This window comes from Coregonus clupeaformis, chromosome 26, assembly GCF_020615455.1.
Source record: "Coregonus clupeaformis isolate EN_2021a chromosome 26, ASM2061545v1, whole genome shotgun sequence".
In the NCBI taxonomy this organism is placed as follows: Eukaryota; Metazoa; Chordata; class Actinopteri; order Salmoniformes; family Salmonidae; genus Coregonus; species Coregonus clupeaformis.
This window is the reverse complement of record NC_059217.1, coordinates 34962971-34988752: the sequence shown is the minus strand read 5'-3', so window position 1 is coordinate 34988752 and position 25782 is coordinate 34962971. Positions and strand designations below refer to the sequence as shown.

Sequence of the window (25782 nt, the reverse complement as noted above, 5' to 3'; positions counted from 1 at the left end):
CTTATCTCCCCCACTAACTTTAAGCATCAGTTGTCAGAGCACCTTACCGATCACTGCACCTGTACACAGCCCATCTGAAATTAGCCCAACTACCTCATCCCTATATTGTTATTTATTTTGCTCATTTGTACCCCAGTATCTCTATTTGCACATCATCTCTTGCACATCTATCATTCCAGTGTTAATACTAATTGTAATTATTTTGCACTATAGCCTATTTATTGCCTTACCTCCATAACTTGCTACATTTGCACACACTGTATATATATGTATTTCTGTTGTATTTTTGACTTTGTTTTGTTTTACCCCATATGTAACTCTGTGTTGTTGTTTTTATCGCACTGCTTTGCTTTATCTTGGCCAGGTCGCAGTTGTAAATGAGAACTTGTTCTCAACTGGTTTACCTGGTTAAATAAAGGTGAAAAAAATAAATAAATAAAAAATAAAAACAGAAGTGTTTCGGCCCTCCAGGACCGGAATTGAAGAACCCTGCTGTATGTATTGGCTCAATGGGACAACCCAGTTAAATAAAGGTTCAATAAAAAATATATCCATCTCAGGTCCTGGAGATAGAGAAGTGTGATGCCAGGGACCTGAGTGGTGCATCCTGTAGAAAGACCCGTGAAGCCCTGGAGACTGAGCTGACAGGAACTGAGTTTGCCGACGCCCTGGGACTCAAACCGGACTCTCTCTTTGTTGACTCCATGTTCACGCTTGCCGACAAGGATGGAAACGGATACCTCTCCTTCCAGGAGTTCCTTGATGTCATCGTAATCTTCATGAACGGTGAGTAGGTGTCACGCCCTGACCTATGGAACTCTTGTTTGTTGAGTCAGGGTGTGAATGTCTATGGTAGTTCTATGTTATGTATATCTATGTTTAGGTTCTAGTTGTTCTATATCTATGTTTGGCCGGGTATGATTCCCAATCAGAGGCAGCTGTCGCTCGTTGTCTCTGATTGGGGATCATACTTAGGTAGCCTATTTCCTACGTTGTGTTGTGGGATTTTTGTTCCGTTTAGGCTTGTATGTGTATAGCCTGAGGACTTCACGTTACGTTGTTTCTTGTTTTGTTGTATGTTTATTGAGTTAATAAACATGTACGCTTTTCACGCTGCACCTTGGTCCGACCCGTCTCTCAATGAGCGTGACAGAAGGTTTCCATTTCAATTCAAGTCAATTCAGAAAGTAAACTAAATTCCAATTCCACGTTTTACTAATTAAAAAGCATTGAAGAGAATTGGAATTTCAGTGTACTTCATGAATTGACTGGAATTTAAGTGGAATTGATCCCAACCCTGGAGTTCAGGGTCATGTTTATTAGACAAACAAACAGAAGATAACTGACTGAAACAGGAATTGTCCAATAAGAAACACCAAATTTTGTTCTGAGATTCCACTGTGTGGTTTGTCCAGGTTCCCCCGAGGAAAAGTCTAAACTGATGTTCTCCATGCACGACATCGATGGAGATGGTTTCTTATCGAAAGAGGAGTTTTCCAGGCTGCTCAGGTTAGCACTGTTGTCGATTCTCTTAAAGGTCCCGAACACTCATTCTGATTCCCATGTAAAATAGCCTTTTGAGTGACTAAAATATCACCCATAATATTTGTTTTTGGGGGGAAAGAAATGCTCAAGATTTTAGAAAAGTACTTTTCTCTCATGGCTAACTACCAGGAAGTTTGAAAAGAAAGGGTGAGTGGGCGGTGAGTTTATATTCATGACCTCGCCTTGACTGACAGCTCTTTGAAATGCCTATGTCAAGAAACTTGGGTGCAGTGAGCAGTGTTGCACAATCCAAAATGAGTGAAAAAGATAAGCACCATATTAATGGGTTCCTGGACTAACTCCGACCGTCTTAACTCTGGCCATCTTGTGGTCTGTTCTGCAGGTCGTTCATAGAGATCTCCAGTAGCCTTCTGTCTAAGAGCCAGGCTGAGGAGGCCATCAAGGCCATGCTGAAGGCTGCAGGCTTCAACGACAAGGAACAGATTACCTGGGAGGACTTCCACTTCCTGCTCCGGGACCACGAGAAGGAACTGACCTTCGCTCAGCTCAACATCAAAGGTAACAAAGGCTGTAGAGGGCCGACCAGGGACACAAAATACTCTCAAAGGCTTCTGCAAAGCTTCTTCTTCTTCTTCTTCTTCTTCTTCTTCTTCTTCTTCTTCTTCTTCTTCTTCTTCTTCTAATGTTATGTATCTCTGCAGGGATGGAGAAGGAGGGGGGAAACAGACTGAGTCGACACCAGCATGTTTCTTTCATCACCCCAAACAGGAACAGGTAAGATAATAACATTAGAATAGAGGAAGAGAATAACTAGTAATGAGGATACACCCTTTATGAGAGAGCTGCTGACTAACAAAACATTTATAGTAAAAATGCCCTCTTGATTGTAATCTACTGTATTTCGCTATCTCCTTTCACAAACATCTTAGCAGACGCTCTTATCCAGAGCAACTTACAGGAGCAATTAGGGTTAAGTGCCTTGCTCAAGAGCACATAGACAGATTTTTCACCTAGTCGGCTCGGGGATTAGAACCAGCAACCTTTCGGTTACTGGCACAACGCTCTTAACCACTAAGCTACCTGCCACCCTTGTGGACATGATGATGATGATTTATTTCATGACATGATGATGATGATTGCTTTTTTCCAAGTAACCTGTTATATTACTATTACAACGACTATTACGATTATTAATACAAGTTATTTTAACTACACCACCCTTGTCTGCTGATATGATAAACATCCGTTTTCAAACGCCGGGCTTCATGCCTCATGCTCCTTATTTAAAACGGTAATGTCTTCTCTTCCTTAGCTCACCCTCAGAAGGGGACACGCAGTTCTCCAGCAGCCTTGGGAAAGACGGGCAGGAACTTCGCAGACGACAAGGGAAAAGGTAAGTTCTCTAGGGTTAGGGAATTTCCATTTAAATTCTGGAAATAAAGTGAAATTCTTTCACTGTCCATCGAAAAGCAATGAGGACTGAAATCAAATGGAACTTATCTATCCTGTGGCTTCGTTATATCACTAACACCCAGTAATACCTTTTAAAATATAATTATTGCCCTTAATGATGGCAATCCAGCCTGAACCTCAGCCGGATATTCTGTTTTTACCCACTCTCCATTGATTCATTTAATTGTCCTTGCTAACTCTGACTCATCCATTGTATTTACTGATTGCTGCATTGCTGTAACATAAAGGTTCAAAATGGTCTCAATAGTTCTTTGTTGAAGGACCTTTCTCTTAAACGTGTTCAGCAATAAATGCCATTGAAGTGAATTATGCTGCTGCCTGAACCTTCTTTTTCAGTTTCAGTTGAATAAATTATGTTGGAACAATACAGATTTTCTCAGTCACATGCTCAATCTAAACCACTGCAAATAACTCCCTCCTTCCTCCTCCCATGCAGATCGGGCCTCCAGAGGCCTAAGGTCTACGTGAAGCCTAAGAAGGAGCGTTACAACAGGAACCCCATCCAGCAGAAGATCCAGCACTTCAAACGCTTTGTAGAGAACTACCGTCGCCACATTGTCTGCTTCACTATCGTCTACGGCATCACAGCCGGAGTGGCTCTGGAGAGATGCTACTGTGAGTTCTCTTCTCTTCTCTTGTCTTGTCTTCTCTTCTCTTCTCTTGTCTTCTCTCCTCTTTTCTTGTCTTCTATTGTCTTCTCTTTTCTTGTCTTCTCTTCTCTTGTCTTCTCTTGTCTTGTCTTCTCTTCTCTTCTCTTATCTTCTCTTGTCTTCTCTTGTCTTGTCTTGTCTTGTCTTCTCTTCTCTTGTCTTCTCTCCTCTTTTCTTGTCTTCTCTTGTCTTCTCTTTTCTTGTCTTCTCTTCTCTTGTCTTCTCTTGTCTTATCTTGTCTTCTCTTATCTTGTCTTCTCTTGTCTTCTCTTGTCTTGTCTTCTCTTGTCTTCTCTTGTCTTGTCGTCTCTTCTTTCCTCTTTTCTTGTCTTCTCTTGTCTTGTCTTGTCTTCTATTCTCTTGTCTTCTCTTGTCTTCTCTTGTCTTGTCTTGTCTTCTCTTCTCTTCTCTTCTCTTCTCTTTTCTTGTCTTCTCTTGTCTTTACTTATTTTTATTCTCTTCTCTTGTCTTCTCTTGTCTTCTCATCTTGTATTTTCTTGTCCTCTCTTCTCTTGTCTTTTTTTCTTTCTTTTCTCTTCTGTCTGTTCTTCTGTTCTGAGAGTTAGCTGGCACTTCGTGACAACTGCTGATGTAAAAAGGGCTTTATAAAATACATTTGATTGATTGAATTTGAGCTAGCCTGGCTGGTCCCAGATCTGTTTGTGCTGTCTCGCCAACTCCTATACTTGTTGTCAAGACAGTACAGACAGATCTGAGACCAGGCTTGGGAGTAAGCTGTGCCAAGAAGAAGAAGAAGGCTGGGAGTTACCTGTTTTGTCAATCTCAGTGCCCAGAACCAAATCAGATAAGGCGGTCATGAGCGACGACTGTTTTGTTGACACAACTGCTTAACTTAATGAGATATTAATAATTTAGTTGATTACTCATGCAATTCTAACTCCATTGCCCTACAAAGGCATCTTGTGAATGCTTAGGTACATTTTCCATCACATTACAATAGCTATACTGTATCTGAATATAAAAGCCTTCTGTCAGCCTGGTATATACCCTGAATCCCAAATCAAAAGCCCTGGCCCTAATCCTTCCTGTAGATCTAACAGAATGGGATATGTTTAAGCAATATGGTGATGACTTGAACTTCCCTTCTGTTTGGCTGACTTTTTGCCCATATTGATTACACTTATCCAATCCCTTCAGATCTACAGGAGTGCCTAGGGAATCCAGAGGGGCTGTGGGTCTTATTTGGGATTCAGGTAAAGCCCTGTGGACTAACAGAAACAAACCCCTAGCTGCGTGTTTAGACTATGGTTTGCAGGCATACTCCACGGGCGTGCCGGAGACGTCGGTGGTGGGTATCTTGGTGTCGCGTGGTTCGGCGGCGGCCATCTCCTTCCTGTACCCCTACATGCTACTGACAGTGTGCCGTAACCTCATCACCTTTGGACGAGAGACCTTCCTCAACCAATACATCCCCTTCGACGCCGCCATAGACTTCCACCGCTTCATGGCCATGTCTGCCCTCTTATTTTCAGGTCAGAGGGCGACTCACTTCTCAGAGCATCAACACTAAAGTAGGGGCTGACTGGGTGGAATTGGAGAAAAAAAAGTCAATCACCAATGTAAAATCCTGAAAATATATATATTTTTTTTTCGTCAAAATGATTTCACTTTGGGGAACTGATGATTTCACTTTGGGGAACTCCTACATTTATGAATACTAGCTCTTCACATCACATTGTAGTAACACAATTACAACATGTGTTTCCAGTTCATGTTGTGTTTTGCTCCCGAATTAACCCCTTCTCCTCTCGTCTTTAGTTATCCACTCTCTGGGTCATGTGGTGAACGTCTACGTGTTCTCAGTCAGTGACCTCAGCATCCTGGCCTGTCTGTTCCCCAGGGTCCTAGCTGACAATGGGTAATGGCATTATTCCTGATTCTTCTTGATTCTTCTGAATTTGTGGGGATTCTAATTCATTTTCATACCTCTTTACATACATACTCTTGTATCTGATTTACTATGTGTTGAGTATTTACTGGGTTGACTATTTACTGGGTTGACTATTAACTGGGTTGACTATTAACTGGGTTGACTATTTACTATGTGTTGACTATTTACTATGTGTTGACTATTTACTGGGTTGACTATTTACTGGGTTGACTATTTACTATGTGTTGACTATTTACTGGGTTGACTATTTACTGGGTGGACTATTTACCTTTGTGTTGACTATTTACTATGTGTTGACTATTTACCTTGTGTTGACTATTTACTATGTGTTGACTATTTACTGGGTTGACTATTTACTGGGTTGACTATTTACCTTTGTGTTGACTATTTACTATGTGTTGACTATTTACCTTGTGTTGACTATTTACTATGTGTTGACTATTTACTGGGTTGACTATTTACTGGGTTGATTATTTACTATGTGTTGACTATTACTGTGTTGACTATTTACTATGTGTTGACTATTTACTGTATTTACTATTTACTGTGTTGACTATTTAATATGTGTTGACTGTTTACTGTGTTGACTATTTACTATGTGTTGACTATTTACTGGGTTGACTATTTACCTTGTGTTGACTATTTACTATGTGTTGAGTATTTACTATGTGTTGACTATTACTGTGTTGACTATTTACTATGTGTTGACTATTTACTATGTGTTGACCATTTACTATGTGTTGACTATTTGCAGGTCTGAGATGCCGATGAAATGGTCGTGGTGGTTCTTTCAGACTGTTCCAGGTAGGACAGAATACAAACCATTCCCACCGGTCAAAACTGGGCAAAACTACTTGATGTCATAATTATGTAATTTCAACCAGTTTCTAGTTATAATGACGCCAATTCAACCAGTTTTGCCCGCTGGGTTTGCTTTAGTCCCAAAATATTGTCTCTGAATGATAAAAAGCTACTTTATGTTATTGCTGAATATTACAGTAGCTCAATTCTTGACGTGTCTCTCTCTCTGTTACTCTAACGTGTCTCTCTCTCTCTAACGTTACTCTAATGTGTGTCTCTCTCTCTCTAACGTTACTCTAACGTGTCTCTCTCTCTAACATTACTCTAACGTGTCTCTCTCTCTCTAACGTTACTCTAATGTGTGTCTCTCTCTCTCTAACGTTACTCTAACGTGTCTCTCTCTCTAACATTACTCTAACGTGTCTCTCTCTCTCTAACGTTACTCTAATGTGTGTCTCTCTCTCTCTAACGTTACTCTAACGTGTCTCTCTCTCTAACGTTACTCTAACGTGTCTCTCTCTCTCTCTAACGTTACTCTAACGTGTCTCTCTCTCTAACGTTACTCTAACGTGTCTCTCTCTCTCTAACGTTACTCTAACGTGTCTCTCTCTCTAACATTACTCTAACGTGTCTCTCTCTCTAACGTTACTCTAACGTGTCTCTCTCTCTAACGTTACTCTAATGTGTGTCTCTCTCTCTCTAACGTTACTCTAACGTGTCTCTCTCTCTCTAACGTTACTCTAACGTGTCTCTCTCTCTAACGTTACTCTAACGTGTCTCTCTCTCTAACGTTACTCTAACGTGTCTCTCTCTCTAACGTTACTCTAACGTGTCTCTCTCTCTAACGTTACTCTAACGTGTCTCTCTCTCTCTAACGTTACTCTAACATGTCTCTCTCTCTAACGTTACTCTAACATGTCTCTATCTCTAACATTACTCTAACGTGTCTCTCTCTCTCTAACGTTACTCTAACGTGTCTCTCTCTCTAACGTTACTCTAATGTGTGTCTCTCTCTCTCTCTAACGTTACTCTAATGTGTGTGTCTCTCTCTCTAACGTTACTCTAACGTGTCTCTCTCTCTAACGTTACTCTAACGTGTCTCTCTCTCTAACGTTACTCTAACGTGTCTCTCTCTCTCTAACGTTACTCTAACGTGTGTCTCTCTCTCTCTCTAACGTTACTCTAACGTGTCTCTCTCTCTAACGTTACTCTAATGTGTGTCTCTCTCTCTCTAACGTTACTCTAATGTGTGTCTCTCTCTCTCTAACGTTACTCTAACGTGTCTCTCTCTCTAACGTTACTCTAACGTGTCTCTCTCTCTAACGTTACTCTAACGTGTCTCTCTCTCTAACGTTACTCTAACGTGTCTCTCTCTCTCTAACGTTACTCTAACGTGTCTCTCTCTAACGTTTACTCTAACGTGTCTCTCTCTCTCTAACGTTACTCTAACGTGTCTCTCTCTAACGTTACTCTAACGTGTCTCTCTCTCTAACGTTACTCTAACGTGTCTCTCTCTCTCTAACGTTACTCTAACGTGTCTCTCTCTCTCTAACGTTACTCTAACGTGTCTCTCTCTCTAACGTTACTCTAACGTGTCTCTCTCTCTAACGTTACTCTAACGTGTCTCTCTCTCTCTAACGTTACTCTAACGTGTCTCTCTCTCTCTAACGTTACTCTAACATGTCTCTCTCTCTAACGTTACTCTAACATGTCTCTCTCTCTGTTACTCTAACGTGTGTCTCTCTCTAACGTTACTCTAACGTGTCTCTCTCTCTCTAACGTTACTCTAACGTGTCTCTCTCTCTAACGTTACTCTAACGTGTCTCTCTCTCTCTAACGTTACTCTAACGTGTCTCTCTCTAACGTTACTCTAACGTGTCTCTCTCTCTAACGTTACTCTAACGTGTCTCTCTCTCTCTAACGTTACTCTAACGTGTCTCTCTCTCTCTAACGTTACTCTAACGTGTCTCTCTCTCTAACGTTACTCTAACGTGTCTCTCTCTAACGTTACTCTAACATGTCTCTCTCTCTCTAACGTTACTCTAACGTGTCTCTCTCTCTCTAACGTTACTCTAACGTGTCTCTCTCTCTCTAACGTTACTCTAACGTGTCTCTCTCTCTAACGTTACTCTAACGTGTCTCTCTCTCTCTAACGTTACTCTAACGTGTCTCTCTCTCTAACGTTACTCTAACGTGTCTCTCTCTCTAACGTTACTCTAACGTGTCTCTCTCTCTAACGTTACTCTAACGTGTCTCTCTCTCTCTAACGTTACTCTAACGTGTCTCTCTCTAACGTTACTCTAACGTGTCTCTCTCTCTAACGTTACTCTAACGTGTCTCTCTCTCTCTAACGTTACTCTAACGTGTCTCTCTCTCTCTAACGTTACTCTAACGTGTCTCTCTCTCTAACGTTACTCTAATGTGTGTCTCTCTCTCGCTAACGTTACTCTAATGTGTGTCTCTCTCTCTCTAACGTTACTCTAACGTGTCTCTCTCTCTAACGTTACTCTAACGTGTCTCTCTCTCTAACGTTACTCTAACGTGTCTCTCTCTCTAACGTTACTCTAACGTGTCTCTCTCTCTCTAACGTTACTCTAACGTGTCTCTCTCTCTAACGTTACTCTAACGTGTCTCTAACGTGTCTCTCTCTCTAATGTTACTCTAACATGTCTCTAACTTGTCTCTCTCTCTCTCTAACGTTACTCTAACATGTCTCTAATGTGTCTCTCTCTCTCTAACGTTACTCCAGGAATAACGGGCATCCTGCTTCTCTTCATCTTTGCGTTTATGTACGTCTTCGCCTCGCACTACTTCCGACGAATCAGCTTCCGAGGTTTCTGGCTCACACACTACCTCTATGTGGTCATCTACATTCTGGTGAGCACAGAGATACATTATATTCATATACATATACTGTATACCAGTACAACATAACCAGATGAGTATTACGACAGTAGTTGATAGTAGAGGTTGGGCTGGTTATCCGAAGGGGCTTGCCATATGTGACCCGGAAACCGATAACTGGTCGAGGAGACTGTCAATTTGTTAGTAGGTGAAGGAAGGAGTCTGCTCCCCTCCTCCATTACTTAAAGGAAAATTCCACCTAAAAACTGTATTGGTATTTGTTTCATTAGTCCATTGTTGATATAGTCCCAAAATGTTTTGCATGTCAGCAATCAAGTTTTTAAGCTATATAACTTTCAAGATACAGAAATACAGCCGGTATGATGCATTTTGGTTGGATTTAATGTAAATATTGGCTCCTGTCGGGAGAACATGTAGTCTATTTCCTCTTGGCCCTTTCCTCCCCTGGTTTCTAGTGTATCTAAAACATGAACCTCTTGGCCTTGTCTCCTCCCTTGTCAGACGGTCATCCACGGCAGCTATGCTCTGCTCCAGCAGCCTCGTTTCTACATCTACCTGATCCCCCCGGGACTGCTCTTCCTCCTGGACAAACTCATCAGCCTCAACAGGAAGAAGGTGGAGATCGCCGTGGTCAACGCTACACTGCTGCCCTCAGGTAGGGAGTGGGATAGAGGGAGGGGGAGGGGGAGGGGGAGGGAGGAAGGGTGGATGGGTGGGAGGGGGGCAGGGAGGGAGGAATGGAGGGAGGGAAGAAAGGAGTGAGGAAGGGGGGATGGATGGTAGATTGGATGGATGGATGGATGGATGGATGGATGGATGGATACATGAGGTCCCATTCCAGTCAATGCTCTTTGTGGGTTAGTTCTAGTTCTATCATTGTATTCCCCTCCCCTCTGGCTATTTCCTTGTGCTACTGGTCTCTCTCTCTCTCTCTCTCTCTCACACACACTCTCTCTCTCTCTCTCTCTCTCTCTCTCTCTCTCTCTCTCTCTCTCTCTCTCTCTCTCTCCCCTCTCTTTCTTTCTCTCTCTCTCTCCCCCTCTCTTTCTTTCTCTCTCTCGCTCTCTCTCTCTCTCTCTCTCTCTCTCTCTCTCTCTCTCTCTCTCTCTCTCTCTCTCTCTCTCTCTCTCTCTCTCTCTCCCCCTCTCTTTCTTTCTTTCTCTCTCTCTCTCTCTCTCTCTTGCTCTCTCTCTCGCTCTCTCTCTCAATTCAATTCAATTTAAGGGCTTTATTAGCATGGGAAACGTATGTTAACATTGCCAAAGCAAGTGAAGTAGATAGTAAACAAAAGCGAAATAAACAATAAAAATTAACAGTAAACATTACACTCAGAAGTTCCAAAAGAATAAAGACATTTCAAATGTCATATTTTGTATATATATACAGTGTTGTAAGAATGTGCAAATAGTTAAAGTACAAATGAGAAAATAAATAAACGTCTCATCCCCCTGGTTTCTAGTGTATCTAAAACATGATCCTCTTGGCCATGTCTCGTCCCCTGGTTTCTAGTGTATCTAAAACATGATCCTCTTGGCCATGTCTCGTCCCCTGGTTTCTAGTGTATCTAAAACATGATCCTCTTGGCCATGTCTCGTCCCCTGGTTTCTAGTGTATCTAAAACATGATCCTCTTGGCCATGTCTCGTCCCCTGGTTTCTAGTGTATCTCTCTCTCTCCCCCCCACCCCCCAGGAGTGACCAACCTGGAGTTCAAGCGTCCCCAGGGCTTTGTGTACCGCTCAGGCCAGTGGGTGAGGGTGGCGTGTCTGGCGCTTGGCACAGACGAGTATCACCCATTCACCCTGACGTCTGCTCCACATGAGGAGACCCTCAGCCTTCACATCCGCGCCATAGGCCCCTGGACCAGCCACCTCCGAGAGGCATACACCCCCGACAACCTGGAGCAACTGGGAACATATCCAAAGGCATGGAGGGAGGGATGGAGGGAGGGAGGGAGGGAGGGAGTGTGTGTGTAGGGTGGGGGGGGGGGTCTGTGTGTGTGTGTATTCGTGTCTGCTGCAAGTGTGTCTGTGTGCATGGATGTGGTTGGTTGGTTGGATGGTTGATTAAATCTTGCTGTCTTGCAATGCTTAACTCTATCACATATTTGTACTCCCATTCCACAGCTGTACCTGGACGGGCCGTTTGGGGAGGGCCACCAGGAGTGGACAAACTTTGAGGTGTCAGTCCTGGTGGGAGGAGGGATTGGAGTCACACCCTTCGCTTCCATCCTCAAGGACCTGGTGTTCAAGTCCTCAGTCAAGTTCAAGATACAGTGTAAAAAAGTAAGTAAGATATCCACCTGAGCATGTCAGGAACCACACTTCTTCTTCTTCTTCTTCTTCTTCTTCTTCTTCTTCTTCTTCTTCTTGTGATCCACCACAGTATTTATTCTGTCCCATATCAGAGTAGAAGTAAATATGCCTCCTGCCTGTATGTCCTTAACCAATCTGAATCCATATGCCTAACCTTTGGCTTTGCCGGGGGAATATCCTGTCTGTCTGTAGGTGTACTTTATCTGGGTGACGCGTACGCAGCGTCAGTTTGAGTGGGTGTCTGACATCATCCGTGAGGTGGAGGAGCAGGACTCTCTGGACCTGGTCTCTGTCCACATCTACATCACTCAGCTGGCAGAGAAGTTTGACCTGCGCACCACCATGCTGGTGAGAGCAACCAACAAACGGTTTCCTGGACAAAGATTAAGCCTAGTCCTGGACTGAAAAACATTCTCCAGAACTAGGCTTAATCTGGGTCTGGAAAACTGGCCCTAAAAGTGCATAACATGTCACAGGATAAGAGTACAACAGTTTAGATATATTGTGGTTTAGTTGTAGCTAGTATGGTGCACCGGGAGGGCAGAGTTTGCACTTTAGGACTTCAGGACTTCAGGACTTTAAGACGTTAAGACGTTAAGACGTTAAGACTTTAGGACGTTAAGACTTTAAGACTTTAAGACTTTAAGACGTTAGGACTTTAAGACTTTAGGACTTTAGGACATTAAGACCTTAAGACTTTAGGACTTTAAGGCTTTAAGGCTTTGGGACTTTGGGACTACAGGACTCTAAGACTTTAGGACTTTAGGACTTTAGGACTTTGGGACTTTGGGACTTTAAGACTTTAAGACTTTAAGACTTTAGAGCTTTAGAACTTTAGAACTTTAGAACTTTGGGACTTTAGGACTTCTGGACTTTAATATTTTATAACGTTAAGACTTTAAGACTTTAGGACTTTGGGATTTTGGGACTTTAGGACTTTAGGACTTTAAGACTTTAAGACGTTAGGACTTTAAGACTTTAGGACATTAAGACCTTAAGACTTTAGGACTTTGGGACATTAGGACTTTAGGACTTTAATACTTTAGAACTTTAGGACTTTAAGACTTTAGGGCTTTAGAACTTTAAGACTTTAAGACATTAGGACTTTAGGACTTTAGGACATTAAGACCTTAAGACTATAGGACTTTAAGGCTTTAGGACTTTAGGACTTTAGGACTTAAGGACTTTAAGACCTTAAAACTTTAAGACTTTAGAGCTTTAGGACTTTGGGACTTTGGGACTTTGGGACTTTAGGACTTTAGGACTTTAAGACGTTAGGATTTTAAGACTTTAGGACATTAAGACCTTAAGACTTTAGGACTTTAAGGCTTTGGGACTTTGGGACTTCAGGACTTTAGAACTTCAAGAGTTTAGGACTTTAAGACTTTAGGACTTTAGGAATTTAGGACTTTAGAACTTTGGGACTTTAATATTTTAGAACTTTAAGACTTTAAGACTTTAAGACTTTAGGACTTTGGGACTTTAGGACTTTAGGACTTTAAGATTTTAGGACTGTACATTTAACAACAGTAAATGTAGTATGTGGTACTAAAGTGGGATGTCCTGATGTGTCTGGTCAGTACGTGTGTGAGCGTCACTTCCAGAAGGTGTGGAATCGGAGCCTGTTCACCGGCCTGCGTTCTGTGACCCACTTCGGTCGTCCACCATTTGTCTCCTTCTTCAGCTCTCTGCAGGAGGTGCACCCTGAGGTTAGTTACTGCTACACAAAACTGTGTCCTTCGTCTCCTTCAGCTCTGAGGTCAGTTACATAGACACATCCATCAGCGCCATGCTGCGTAAAACCTGATGCCAGACCTGTTTGTGCTGTTTAGACTATTATGTCGCTATAATCCGTTATCATACTATCATACTATCATTATTTTCATTATTACTCGTCCATAGGAGTTGGCGCTACAGCACAAACATCTCTGGAAGAAGACTATGCTACATACAGTGCATTCGGAAAGTATTCAGACCCCTTGACTTTTTCCACATTTTTGGTACGTTACAGCCTTATTCTAAAATGGATTAAATAGTTCCCCCCCCCCCCCTCATCAATCTACACACAATACCCCATAATGACAAAGCAAAAACCGCGATTTTAGAAATGTTTGCAAATGTATTAAAAATAAAAAACTGAAATATCACATTTACATAAGTATTCAGACCCTTTACTCAGTACTTTGTTGAAGCACCTTTGGCAGCGATTACAGCCTCAAGTCTTCTTGGGTATGACGCTACAAGCTTGGCACACCTGTATTTGGAGAGTTTCTCCCATTCTTCTCTGCAGATCCTCTCAAGCTCTGTCAGGTTGGATGGGGAGCGTTGCTGCACAGCTATTTTCAGGTCTCTCCAGAGATGTTCGATCGGGTTCAAGTCCAGGCTCTGGCTGGGCCACTCAAGGACATTCAGAGACTTGTCCCGAAGCCACCCCTGCGTTGTCTTGGCTGTTTGCTTAGGGTTGTTGTCCTGTTGGAAGGTGAACCTTCGCCCCAGTCTGAGGTCCTGAGTGCTCTGGAGCAGGATCTCACTGTACTTTGCTCCGTTCATCTTTCCCTCGATCCTGACTAGTCTCCCAGTCCCTGCCGCTGAAAAACATTCCCACAGCATGATGCTGCCACCCCATGCTTCACCGTAGGGATGATGCCAGGTTTCCTCCAGACGTAACGCTTGGGATTCAGGCCAAAGTGTTCAATCTTGGTTTCATCAGACCAGAGAATCTTGTTTCTCATGGTCTGAGAGTCCTTTAGGTGCCTTTTGGCAAACTCCAAGTGGGCTGTCATGTGCCTTTTACTGAGGAGTGGCTTCCCTCTGGCCACTCCACCATAAAGGCCTGATTGGTGGAGTGCTGCAGAGATGGTTGTCCATCTGGAATGTTCTCCCATCTCCACAGAGGAACTCTGGAGCTCTGTCAGAGTGACCATCGGGTTCTTGGTCACCTCCCTGACCAAGGCCCTTCTCCCCCAATTGCTCAGTTTGGCCGGACGGCCAGATCTAGGAAGAGTCTTGGTGGTTCCATTACATTACATTTTAGTCATTTAGCAGACGCTCTTATCCAGAGCGACTTACAGTTAGTGCATACAATGTTTTTTTGTATGTTTTTTATTTTATTATTTTTTTAACATTATTTTTATACTGGCCCCCCGTGGGAATCGAACCCACAACCCTGGCGTTGCAAACGCCATGCTACATCCCTGCCGGCCATTCCCTCCCCTACCCTACCCTGGACGACGCTGGGCCAATTGTGCGCCGCCCCATGGAGGCCACTGTTCTTAGGAACCTTCAATGCTGCAGAAATGTTTTGGTACCCTTCACCAGACCTGTGCCTCGACATAATCCTGTCTTGAAGCTCTACGGACAATTCCTTCTAACCTCATTGCTTGGTTTTTGCTCTGACATGCACTGTCAACTGTGGGACCTTTTATAGAAGTGTGTGCCTTTCCAAATCATGTCCAATTAATTTAATTTACCACGGTGGACTCCAAAGAAGTTGTAGAAACATCTAAAGGATTATCAATGGAAACAGGATGCACCTTAGCTCAATTTCAAGTCTCATAGCAAAGGGTCTGAATACTTATGTAAATAAGCTATTTTTGTTTTTTATTTTTTATACATTTGCAAACAAATCTTAAAACCTGTTTAAAGCTTTGTCATTATGGGGTATTGTGCGTAGATTGATGAGTAAAATAAATAATTGTATCCTTTTAGAATAAGGCTGTAACGTAACAAAATGTGGAAAAACTGAAGGGGTCTGAATATTTTCCAAATGCACTGTATGCTGTGCTGCTCCCTTCCACAGTATTCAGCATCACTTCCTTGTTCTGTGTCCCCTCCTCCTCTGTGCTGATCCCTTCCACAGTATTCAGAATCACTTCCTTGTTCTGTGTCCCCTCCTCCTCTGTGCTGCTCCCTTCCACAGTATTCAGGATCACTTCCTTGTACTGTGTCCCTTCCCCCTCTGTGCTGCTCCCTTCCACAGTATTCAGGATCACTTCCTTGTACTGTGTCCCCTCCCCCTCTCCATCAGCTTCAGTAGCAATCTACCATGATAAACAAATACTCACACACTGGAACCGATCTATTACTGTCAATCAATCAGAACAAACTGATCTACACAATTACTGTTTGTTTTTCTCTCTCTCTCTCTCTCTCTCTCTCTCTCTCTCTCTCTCTCTCTCTCTCTCTCTCTCTCTCTCTCTCTCTCTCTCTCTCTCTCTCTCTCTCTCTCTCTCTCTCTCTCTCTCTCTCTCTCTCTCTCTCTCTCTCTCTCTCTCTCTCTCTCTCTCTCTCTCTCTCTCTCTCCAGGTGGGTAAGATTGGTGTGTTCAGCTGTGGTCCTCCTGGTCTCACTAAGAACGTAGAGAAGGCCTGCCAACAGATGAACAAGAGAGACCGGACCCATTTCATACATCACTATGAGAACTTCTAACAGCAGGACTGGGGAATACCATACACCACTTACTACTGTGCCGAATAACAATGAAGAAAGAACAGCTTATGAGTTATTCAGACTAGATTTACGACTAACTAATTCTTTAACGTAAAAATCAAATACTGTATACTGCTTTTTTTTCGTAATACTGCACATCATCTGGAATTTTGTTCCCCCGAAACTAAAATTAATTAAATACAAATCTTACTCTTTAAAAGAAGTAGAATAGTTTGTATGATTTTTGTATGCTGATTAATACCTAAAGGCACCTGAGCAATGGAGCAGCTGCAAAATGGAGGCGCAAACGTATGTTTTTTGCACAACCACTTTTTTTAACAGAATATTATCATGATCCATTGGGTCATTTGTCATTTTCAATGATTAGTAATGTTTTGAGCTAGTCTGTATTAAAACAGATGTGTCCATTTTTATATATGATACAATAATTAACAGATTGCATTTTGCACCCCCTCACCCCATCGCCTCAAGATGAATGGTTTAGACCACTTGAAAATGTTGCTTGCTCCTGCTGGCACTGTTTTAGTTCAGCGCCGTTAGAAAGCACTAGTTGCACCAGTGGTGTATAAAATGAAAAGGCACCTGCAAAAATAAAATAAAATTGTTTGTCCTATTTTGTTGTGCATTTGTATCATTGCTTCGTGTCCGACGGTGTCGGTCGAACGGTGTTGTCACATATCATTTGAGCAGCGTGCACAACGAGCATATTCATGGTATCATTTCACTGTCAGAACCATGATGAGCACGGCCCAGGCATGTCTTGGCTTTGTTGTATCGCTGACCTCTGACCTCTGACCTCTGACCTCTGACCTTTGACCTCTGACCGCTGACCCAGAAGGTTGCACCTTTGCAGAAAACTGTATGTCTGGTAGCTCTTCAGGCTGTCCAATGAGAAGCTACTGAGAAATAATCAGTAGTCCTAATATTACATGATTAAATCTGTGATTTTTTCCCCTCCCCCTCTCCAAGCTGTTTAAAATCATTTTAGACCATTATGCATTTTGACATCCCAACATCAATCGGTTAAATCACATCGTTAAAAATGTTTTCATTCAGTTACAAAAGTGACAGTGCTAGCTGAGCGCACCGTGGTTACAATGTAGCCAAGCCGTGTATGTAAAATGGACAAAACAAGCAATTTCGACACTTTTTGCATCAAATATGTACGCTGCTGAGACAAGTTAATAAAAATAAAAATCATTGTGACAGCGCTTCAAACAAAGGCGGGTCATTCCACCAAACCAGTACGATTTGGACTTTGACATTTTATTTTTATTTTACCAAAATACATATTTTTTTCTGAACACCCCACTGCAAGTACATACACTGAGTGTACAACACATTAAGAACACCTACTCTTTCCATGACATAGACTGACCAGGTGAATCCAGGTGAAGGTTATGATCCCTTATTGAAGTCACCTGTTAAATCCACTTCAATCAGTGTACATGAAGGGGAGGAGACGGGTTAAAGAAGGATTTTTAAGCCTTGAGAGAATTGAGACAATGGTCCACACCCCAAAGGACATCCAGCCAACATTTGTATTTGTATTTGTATTGATTAGGGATCCCCATTGGCTGTTGCCTAGGCAGCAGCTACCCTTCCTGAGGTAAAACAAAACAAAAGATAAAACACTACATCATATAACATTATTACACCACTACATATCTACAATACAAAATGTACAATACCACCATATAACAATATTACAATGTACGTGTGTGTAGAGTGCATGTGCTAACACTTGTGTTCGTATGAATGTGTCTGTACCTTTGTGTGTGTGTCTCTTCACAGTCTCCGCTGTTTCATAAGGTGTATTTTTATCTGTTTTTTAAAAATCTGATTCTACTACTTGCATCAGTTACCTGATGTGGAATAGAGTTCCATGTAGTCATGGCTCTATGTAGTACTGTGCACCTCCCATAGTCTGTTCTGGACTTGGGGACTGTGAAGAGACCTCTGGTGGCATGTCGTGTGGGGTATGCATGGGTGTCCGAGCTGTGTGCCAGTAGTTCAAACAGACAGCTCGGTGCATTCAACATGTCAATACCTCTCACAAATACAAGTAGTGATGAAGTCAATCTCTCCTCCACTTTGAGCCAGGAGAGATTGACAAGCATATTATTAATGTTAGCTCTCCGTGTACAGTTAAGGGCCAGCAGTGCTGCCCTGTTCTGAGCCAATTGCAATTTTCCTAAGTCCCTCTTTGTGGCACCTGACCACACGACTGAACAGTAGTCCAGGTGTGACAAAACTAGGGCCTGTAGGACCTGCCTTGTTGATAGTGTTGTTAAGAAGGTAGAGCAGCGCTTTATTATGGACAGACTTCTCCCCATCCTAGCTACTGTTGTATCAACATGTTTTGACCATGACAGTTTACAATCCAGGGTTACTCCATGCAATTTAGTCTCCTCAACTTGCTCAATTTCCACATTATTCATTACAAGATTTGAGTTGAGGTTTAGGGTTTAGTGAATGATTAGTCCCAAATGCAATGCTTTTATTTTTTGAAATATTTAGGATTAACTTATGCCTTGCCACCCATTTTGAAACTAACTGCAGCTCTTTGTTAAGTGTTGCTGTCATTTCAGTCGCTGTGGTAACTGACGTGTATAGTGTTGAGTAATCCGCATACATAGACACACAGGCTTTACTCAGAGCCAGTGACATGTCATTAGTAGAGATTGAAAAAAGTAAGGGGCATAGACGGCTGGCCTGGGGAATTCCTGATTCTACCTGGATTATGTTTGAGAGGCTTCCATTAAAGAACACCCTCTGTGTTCTGTTAGACAGGTAACTCTTTATCCACAATATATCAGGGGGTATAAAGCCATAACACATACGTCTTTCCAGCAACAGACTATGATCGATAATGTCAAACGCCACACTGAAGTCTAACAAAACAGCTCCCACAATATTTTCATCAATTTCTCTCAGCCAGACATCGGTCATTTGTGTAAATGCTGTGCTTGTTGAATGTCCTTCGCTATAAGCGTGCTGAAAGTCTGTTGTCAATTTGTTTACAGTAAAATAGCATTGTATCTGGTCAAACACAATTTTTTCCAAAAGTTTACTAAGGTTTGGTAACAGGCTTATTGGTGGGCTTTACTATTCTTGGGTAGCGGAATGACCTTTGCTTCCTTCCAGGCCTGAGGGCACACACTTTCTAGTAGGCTTAAATTGAAGAGATGGCAAATAGGAGTGGCAATATCGTCCACTATTATCCTCAGTAATTTTCCAAGTTGTCAGACCCCGGTGGCTTGTCATTGTTGATAGACAACAATAATTGTTTCACCTCTTCCACACTCACTTTACGGAATTCAAAATGACAATGCTTGTCTTTCATAATTTGGTCAGTTATACTTGGATGTGTAGTGTCGGCGTTTGTTGCTGGCATGTCATGCCTAAGTTTGCTAATCTTAACAATAAAAAAATCATTAAAGTAGTTGGCAATATCAGTTGGTTTTGTGATGAATGAGCCATCTGATTCAAAATCTAATTTAAGGTGCTCCAAAGCTTTTAACTATCACTCATTCTGTCATTTATCTTTGTTTCATAGTCCAGTTTCTTCTTCCTTTTATTCAGTTTAGTCACATGATTTCTCAATTTGCAGTACGTTTGCCAATCGGTTGTACAGCCAGACCTATTTGCCATTTATTTAGCCTCATCCCTCTCAACCGTACCATTTCTCAATTCCTCATCAATCCACGGGGATTTAACAGTTTTTACAGTCATTTTCTTATTGGGTGCATGCTTATTAGTAACTGGAATAAGCAATTTCATAAATGTGTCAAGTGCAGCGTCTGGTTGCTCCTCATTACACAACACAGACCAGCAAATATTCTTTACATCAACAACATAGGAATCACTACAAAACTTATTGTATGACCTCTTATACACTATATTAGGCCCAGCCTTTGAAACTTTGGTTTTCCTAGATATGGCTACTATATTGTGATCACCACATCCGATGGATTTGGATACTGCTTTAAAGCACATTTCTGCAGCATTAGTAAAGATGTGATCAATACATGTTGATGATTTTCATTCCTGTGCTGTTTGTTACTAACCTGGTAGGTTGACTGATAACCTGAACCAGGTTGCAGTTTGAAGCTTTTTCTTGAGTGGGCAGCTTGATGAAAGCCAGTCAATATTTAAATCACCCAGAAAATATACCTCTCTGTTGATATCCAACATTTCACGCATATTATCCAACATTTCACACATATTATCCAACATTTCACGCATATTATACAACATTTCACGCATATTATACAACATTTCACGCATATTATCCAATATTTCACGCATATTATCCAATATTTCACGCATATTATCCAACATTTCACGCATATTATCCAACATTTCACGCATATTATCCAAAATTTCACGCATATTATCCAACATTTCACGCATATTATCCAACATTTCACACATATTATCCAACATTTCACGCATATTATCCAACATTTCACGCATATTATCCAACATTTCACACATATTATCCAACATTTCACGCATATTATCCAACATTTCACGCATATTATCCAACATTTCACGCATATTATCCAACATTTCACGCATATTATCCAACATTTCACACATATTATCCAACATTTCACGCATATTATCCAACATTTCACGCATACTGTATGAAGAAAATAGTAAAAAAAGAAAGAAAAACCCTTGTATGAGTAGGTGTGTCCAAACATTTGACTGGTTCTGTATGTTAATATGGGCTATTTTTAGCACTTTTCTGGGATGCTTGATTGTTTTTATTGCTTTACTGGGAAGCTTTATCAGAAGTAGACACGCTCAATTGATTTATATTTTGAGCTGATAGTGCAGGGTGAGCTGCACACAGTGGACTTCCTACTAAGGGGATACCGCCTCAGTGCTATCAGTATAACTCTGATTCATAAGCACATGATTACTGCATACCATAGCTGTAAGATCAGCAGAGGCATTCAGGGCAATTAGGGGGACATAAATTAGGTTACTTACATTGTGTCTGCCAACGCCCCTGGGATAATGTACATTTACTGCAGCATTATGACACCTCAGTGACACAATGGTAGGGATTAACTGAGCTGGGCTTGGGTCATTGATATTATAACTCAGGCCAGTAAAACACGTTTCGTCAACAACACACTCAGTGGCGAACTGGGCGAGCCAAGTATTGAGCCAAGATAAGCTTCATGTGTAACTCTGTCTTAAATGGTGAGGCAACTTGACAACTGTGGGAAACATTGGAGTCAACATGGGCCAGCATCCCTGTTGAACGCTTTCGACACCTTGTAGAGTCCATGCCCTGATGAGTTGAGGCTGTTCTGAGGGCAAAAGGGGGTGCAACTTAATATTAGGAAGGTGTTCGTAATGTTTTGTAAACTCAGGGTATTTAACCTCCAAGAAAACGTATTTTACCATCAAAGCCCTATTACTATCGGCTGTTTTCTTTTGATTGGACACCATTTGTCTTCAACACTATGACACTATTGTACTTACTAATATAATAGTATTATTATTATTATTATAATACTATTGTATTATACTTGGACACAATGGAAGTTGTCCTAATGTGATTATAAAATACACTATTAATCATATGTCCCTCAAACTAATTCAATAATTGCAAATATAAAAATGTATATGAAAACTCACAAAGCCTGAACGTGTCAGCGGCCTCATAATGTAAAAAAAAATCAAAAGTATGGTTTCGCTAAATTCAATATTTCTCATGACTGCTCTAAACATTTCAGACTGACCTTTCCAACATTTTATCACAAATTTGTCATGCCACAGGGCTGAGGCTAGAGTAACGGGGTTGAAGATGGTGACGGGGTTGAAGAGACAAATACGGTAAATATATAATATATAAATAAATTGGTTTTGTTTACTCTCAAATTCACTCCAAGATTTTCTATAAACATTGTATTTCATAGATATAACCATGTAATGAGGACAACAGATATACATTTGAATTCAACTTTATTAACCCAACTGCAGTAAAATACTAAACAAACAAAAACAAAGCAGACATTAATAACATTGAAGAGATCTGGGCCTACCTGTTGAGATCTGGGCCTACCTGTTGAGACCTGGGCCTACCTGTTGAGATCTGGGCCTACCTGTTGAGATCTGGGCCTGCCTGTTGAGATCTGGGCCTGCCTGTTGAGATCTGGGCCTGCCTGTTGAGATCTGGGCCTGCCTGTTGAGATCTGGGCCTGCCTGTTGAGATCTGGGCCTACCTGTTGAGACCTGGGCCTGCCTGTTGAGACCTGGGCCTGCATGTTGAGATCTGGGCCTACCTGTTGAGATCTGGGCCTGCCTGTTGAGATCTGGGCCTGCCTGTTGAGATCTGGGCCTGCCTGTTGAGATCTGGGCCTACCTGTTGAGATCTGGGCCTACCTGTTGAAACATCACAGGCTGAGTTCCCACTTGGTACACTTCCTATTGGCAGGCTGAGGCTTTGGGGTATGTTTTGTGTGTGTGTGTGTGTGTGTGTGTGTGTGTGTGTGTGTGTGTGTGTGTGTGTGTGTGTGTGTGTGTGTGTGTGTGTAGGCAGTACCCAAGCAGCCCTGGACTTTCCCCACTGGATTTCAGTTCACTGGCTGAATGTGGCGCAGCAGTCCGCTCCTTCTTGCTAAAACTGAAATGCTGTGTGTTGAAGCACTTGCAGTCGAGTTACTTCTGTGTTGAGCAGATTGCCAAGAAAAGAATGCTTTCTCCAGAGACATCACTCCAATGTAGACTACTGAATGTATTCTTTACATGGAAAACATTACAGTCAACACGCGCATGTGGTTATAGGAATGAAGATAAACAATAAGAATTAATTTGAATAATTGTATGACTTCACAAACAAAGTGAAACTATACCCTGTCACAGTCTCACAACCCTGTTATGATCAAACAAGTAATGGGGTTGAGTGTGACGGGGGGTTGAGTTTTTTAGGCTCAAAATGGCCACTGCGCCTCATATAGTGAGGCCAGATCACATGATGAAATTAAGACATTTGATATATTCTTGCAATAAAAAATATGGTTTTGATAAGTAATACTTTTCTATCTTTATTTCATGTAACAGAGTTGAGTTGTTGAGCTTCACCACCCCAATCTAACAATAAAAATAAATGAAATATAGATCTAATAAATGTAATAACCTGCCTGTCTTTGCACCATGTTGTTCAGAAGACTAGTATGATGTCATTTCCAGTTGACAATTTTTATGAGGGGAGATTGGTTGGAGGATTATTTTATACTATTCCAGATGTTTTTTATGTCTGCTCTGGTTCTCCATCTGGTCCACCTTGTTTTTGGCATTGTCCTTCTGCAGCGGTTTGATCACCTGGTCATGTAGGGTGACGGTATCTTCAACGGTGCTGTCACGATCGTCTAACATAGAGGACCAATGCGCAGCGTTGAAGGTGAACATATTTTATTACTCTAAATGATCACACGATCAAAAACACAAACGAAAACGTGACGTCTACGGTTTCACACAAACCGAAATGAACAAGAAACCACAAACACAACGTGAAAGACAGATAGTTAAATATGGCTCCCAATCAGAGACAACGAGCCAACAGCTGACACTCGTTACCTCTGATTGGGAGTCACTCAAACAAAGAAATACAATAACCTAGAACCCACAACAAAACATAGAAACTAACACCCTGGCTCAACATACGAGAGTCCCCGAGCCAGGGCGTGACAGTACCCCCCCCTAAAGGCGCGGACTCCGACCGCGCCAACGAAACACAACAGGGGAGGGACCGGGTGGGCACTCCGCCTAGGCGGCGGATCCGGCTCCAGTGGAACAGGCACGTGCCATGCCGGACCGACGACGCACACCACTGGCTTGGTGTGGGGAACAGGCACGGGCCGTGCTGCACTGACGACGCACACCACTGGCTTGGTGTGGGGAGCAGGAGCGGGCCGGACAGGGCTGACGAACCGCCCCACAGACTTGGTGCTGGGAGCAGGAATGGACCGGACCGGGCTGGCGACGCGCACCACAGACCTGGTGCGGAGAGCAGGAACGGGCAGAGCCGGGCTGACGCCGAGACGCACCACAGACTTTACGCGGGGAGCAGGAATGGGCCGGACCCGGGCTGGCGACGCGCACCACAGACCTGGTGCGGAGAGCAGGAACGGGCAGAGCCGGGCTGACGAGACGCACCACAGGCTTGATGCGGGGAGCAGGAATGGGCCGGACTGGGCTGGCGGCCGCACCACAGACCTGGTGCGGGGAGCAGGAACGGCAGAGCCGGGCTGACGAGACGCACCACAGACTTGATGCGGGGGAGCAGGAATGGGCCGGACTGGGCTGGCGACGCGCACCGCAGGTTCGGTGCGGGGAGCAGGAATAGACCCGGACCGTACTGGGGACACACACCACTGGCTCTACACCGGGATCTGGAACGGGCCGGACCGGACTGGCAACACACGCCAGTACCTCCCGCCGTGCCTCCACACCCTCCATCCCCTCTTCTACCAGTGGCCCCCGTAACCCGGCGGCCTTCTCCGGCAACCCACTGGACCGCTCTATCGCGGCCTCCTGCTGGTCCGCCGTCGTGAGCCCCCCTAAAAATTTTCGGGGCGTCTCTCCTACCCGTGGACCACGTCTCCATATCCTCGCCAGCTTCTCGCCCTTCTGCCATAATGTCAAGCCCTTGTCTTCCTCCCTCGGCTTGACCCAGTCCAGGAGGCGAAGGAGATCTGTGAGGGATCTCCCTGGCGATGGCTCCTGAACACGCTGCTTGGTCCCATCTTGGTGGTTTCTTCTGTCACGATCGTCTAACATAGAGGACCAATGCGCAGCGTTGAAGGTGAACATATTTTATTACTCTAAATGATCACACGATCAAAAACACAAACGAAACGTGACGTCTACGGTTTCCACACAAACCGAAATGAACAAGAAACCACAAACACAACGTGAAAGACAGATAGTTAAATATGGCTCCCAATCAGAGACAACGAGCCAACAGCTGACACTCGTTACCTCTGATTGGGAGTCACTCAAACAAAGAAATACAATAACCTAGAACCCACAACAAAACATAGAAACTAACACCCTGGCTCAACATACGAGAGTCCCCCGAGCCAGGGCGTGACAGGTGCTGATGCGCAACTCAGCCTTAGTCGTTCTCAAAAGGAGATCATTCAGGAAGGATTTCAGGTCGTCAATTGATGAATGAAGTTCAGCCGATTTCTTGTCAATTTTCAGTGAAAGACATTTGTTACCATCTTGAATCTCCCAGAGGAGAGTAGCAAGCATGCTGGAAGACTCGGAAGTGGCTGCTGAGAAGAAGTGTTGTCAGTGTTATCAGAGCTAATGCTAATCTTGCTAGCTGTGTCGACATCGTTCACAAAGTTTCAACAAAGTTTCGGTCGTCCATGGCTCTTTGAGAAGGTAAGTACTTAACAGTCTATCAAACGATGTTAGAATCTCTCTCTCTCTCTCTCTCTCTCTCTCTCTCTCTCTCTCTCTCTCTCTCTCTCTCTCTCTCTCCCTCTCTCTCTCTCTCTCTCTCTCTCTTGCTTCTCCTTCATTTTTGAAGAAATTAATTTGTTCAAAACTGTTTAACTATTGTCTTTCTCTCTCTTTCAGTCAACTACTCACCACATTTTATGCACTGCAGTGCAGTTCTAGCTAGCTGAAGCTTATACTTTCAGTACTAGATTCATTCTCTATTCTCAATTATTATTATTATTATTCTCTGATCCTTTGATTGGGTGGACAATATGTCAGTTCATGCTGCAAGAGCTCTGATAGGTTGGAGGACGTCCTCCGGAAGTTGTCATAATT

General features: G+C 42.8%; 1 protein-coding gene across 1 annotated transcript in view; it reads left to right on the top strand.

Moving 5' to 3' along the window:
• The window catches only part of LOC121540085 (dual oxidase 1), a 37992-nt gene extending 21482 nt beyond the window's left edge, over nucleotides 1–16510 (top strand). Inside the window, exons 15-30 of the mRNA XM_045207828.1 lie at nucleotides 561–786; nucleotides 1416–1509; nucleotides 1889–2064; nucleotides 2208–2280; nucleotides 2855–2899; nucleotides 3416–3594; nucleotides 4892–5122; nucleotides 5409–5508; nucleotides 6296–6345; nucleotides 9092–9219; nucleotides 9709–9862; nucleotides 10898–11130; nucleotides 11332–11490; nucleotides 11713–11868; nucleotides 13101–13229; nucleotides 15826–16510. Coding sequence (XP_045063763.1) covers nucleotides 561–786; nucleotides 1416–1509; nucleotides 1889–2064; nucleotides 2208–2280; nucleotides 2855–2899; nucleotides 3416–3594; nucleotides 4892–5122; nucleotides 5409–5508; nucleotides 6296–6345; nucleotides 9092–9219; nucleotides 9709–9862; nucleotides 10898–11130; nucleotides 11332–11490; nucleotides 11713–11868; nucleotides 13101–13229; nucleotides 15826–15948 — 2256 coding nt within the window. The 3' untranslated portion in view covers nucleotides 15949–16510. The remainder of the gene's footprint in view (nucleotides 1–560; nucleotides 787–1415; nucleotides 1510–1888; nucleotides 2065–2207; nucleotides 2281–2854; nucleotides 2900–3415; nucleotides 3595–4891; nucleotides 5123–5408; nucleotides 5509–6295; nucleotides 6346–9091; nucleotides 9220–9708; nucleotides 9863–10897; nucleotides 11131–11331; nucleotides 11491–11712; nucleotides 11869–13100; nucleotides 13230–15825) is intronic.
• Nucleotides 16511–25782: the final 9272 nt, after the last annotated feature.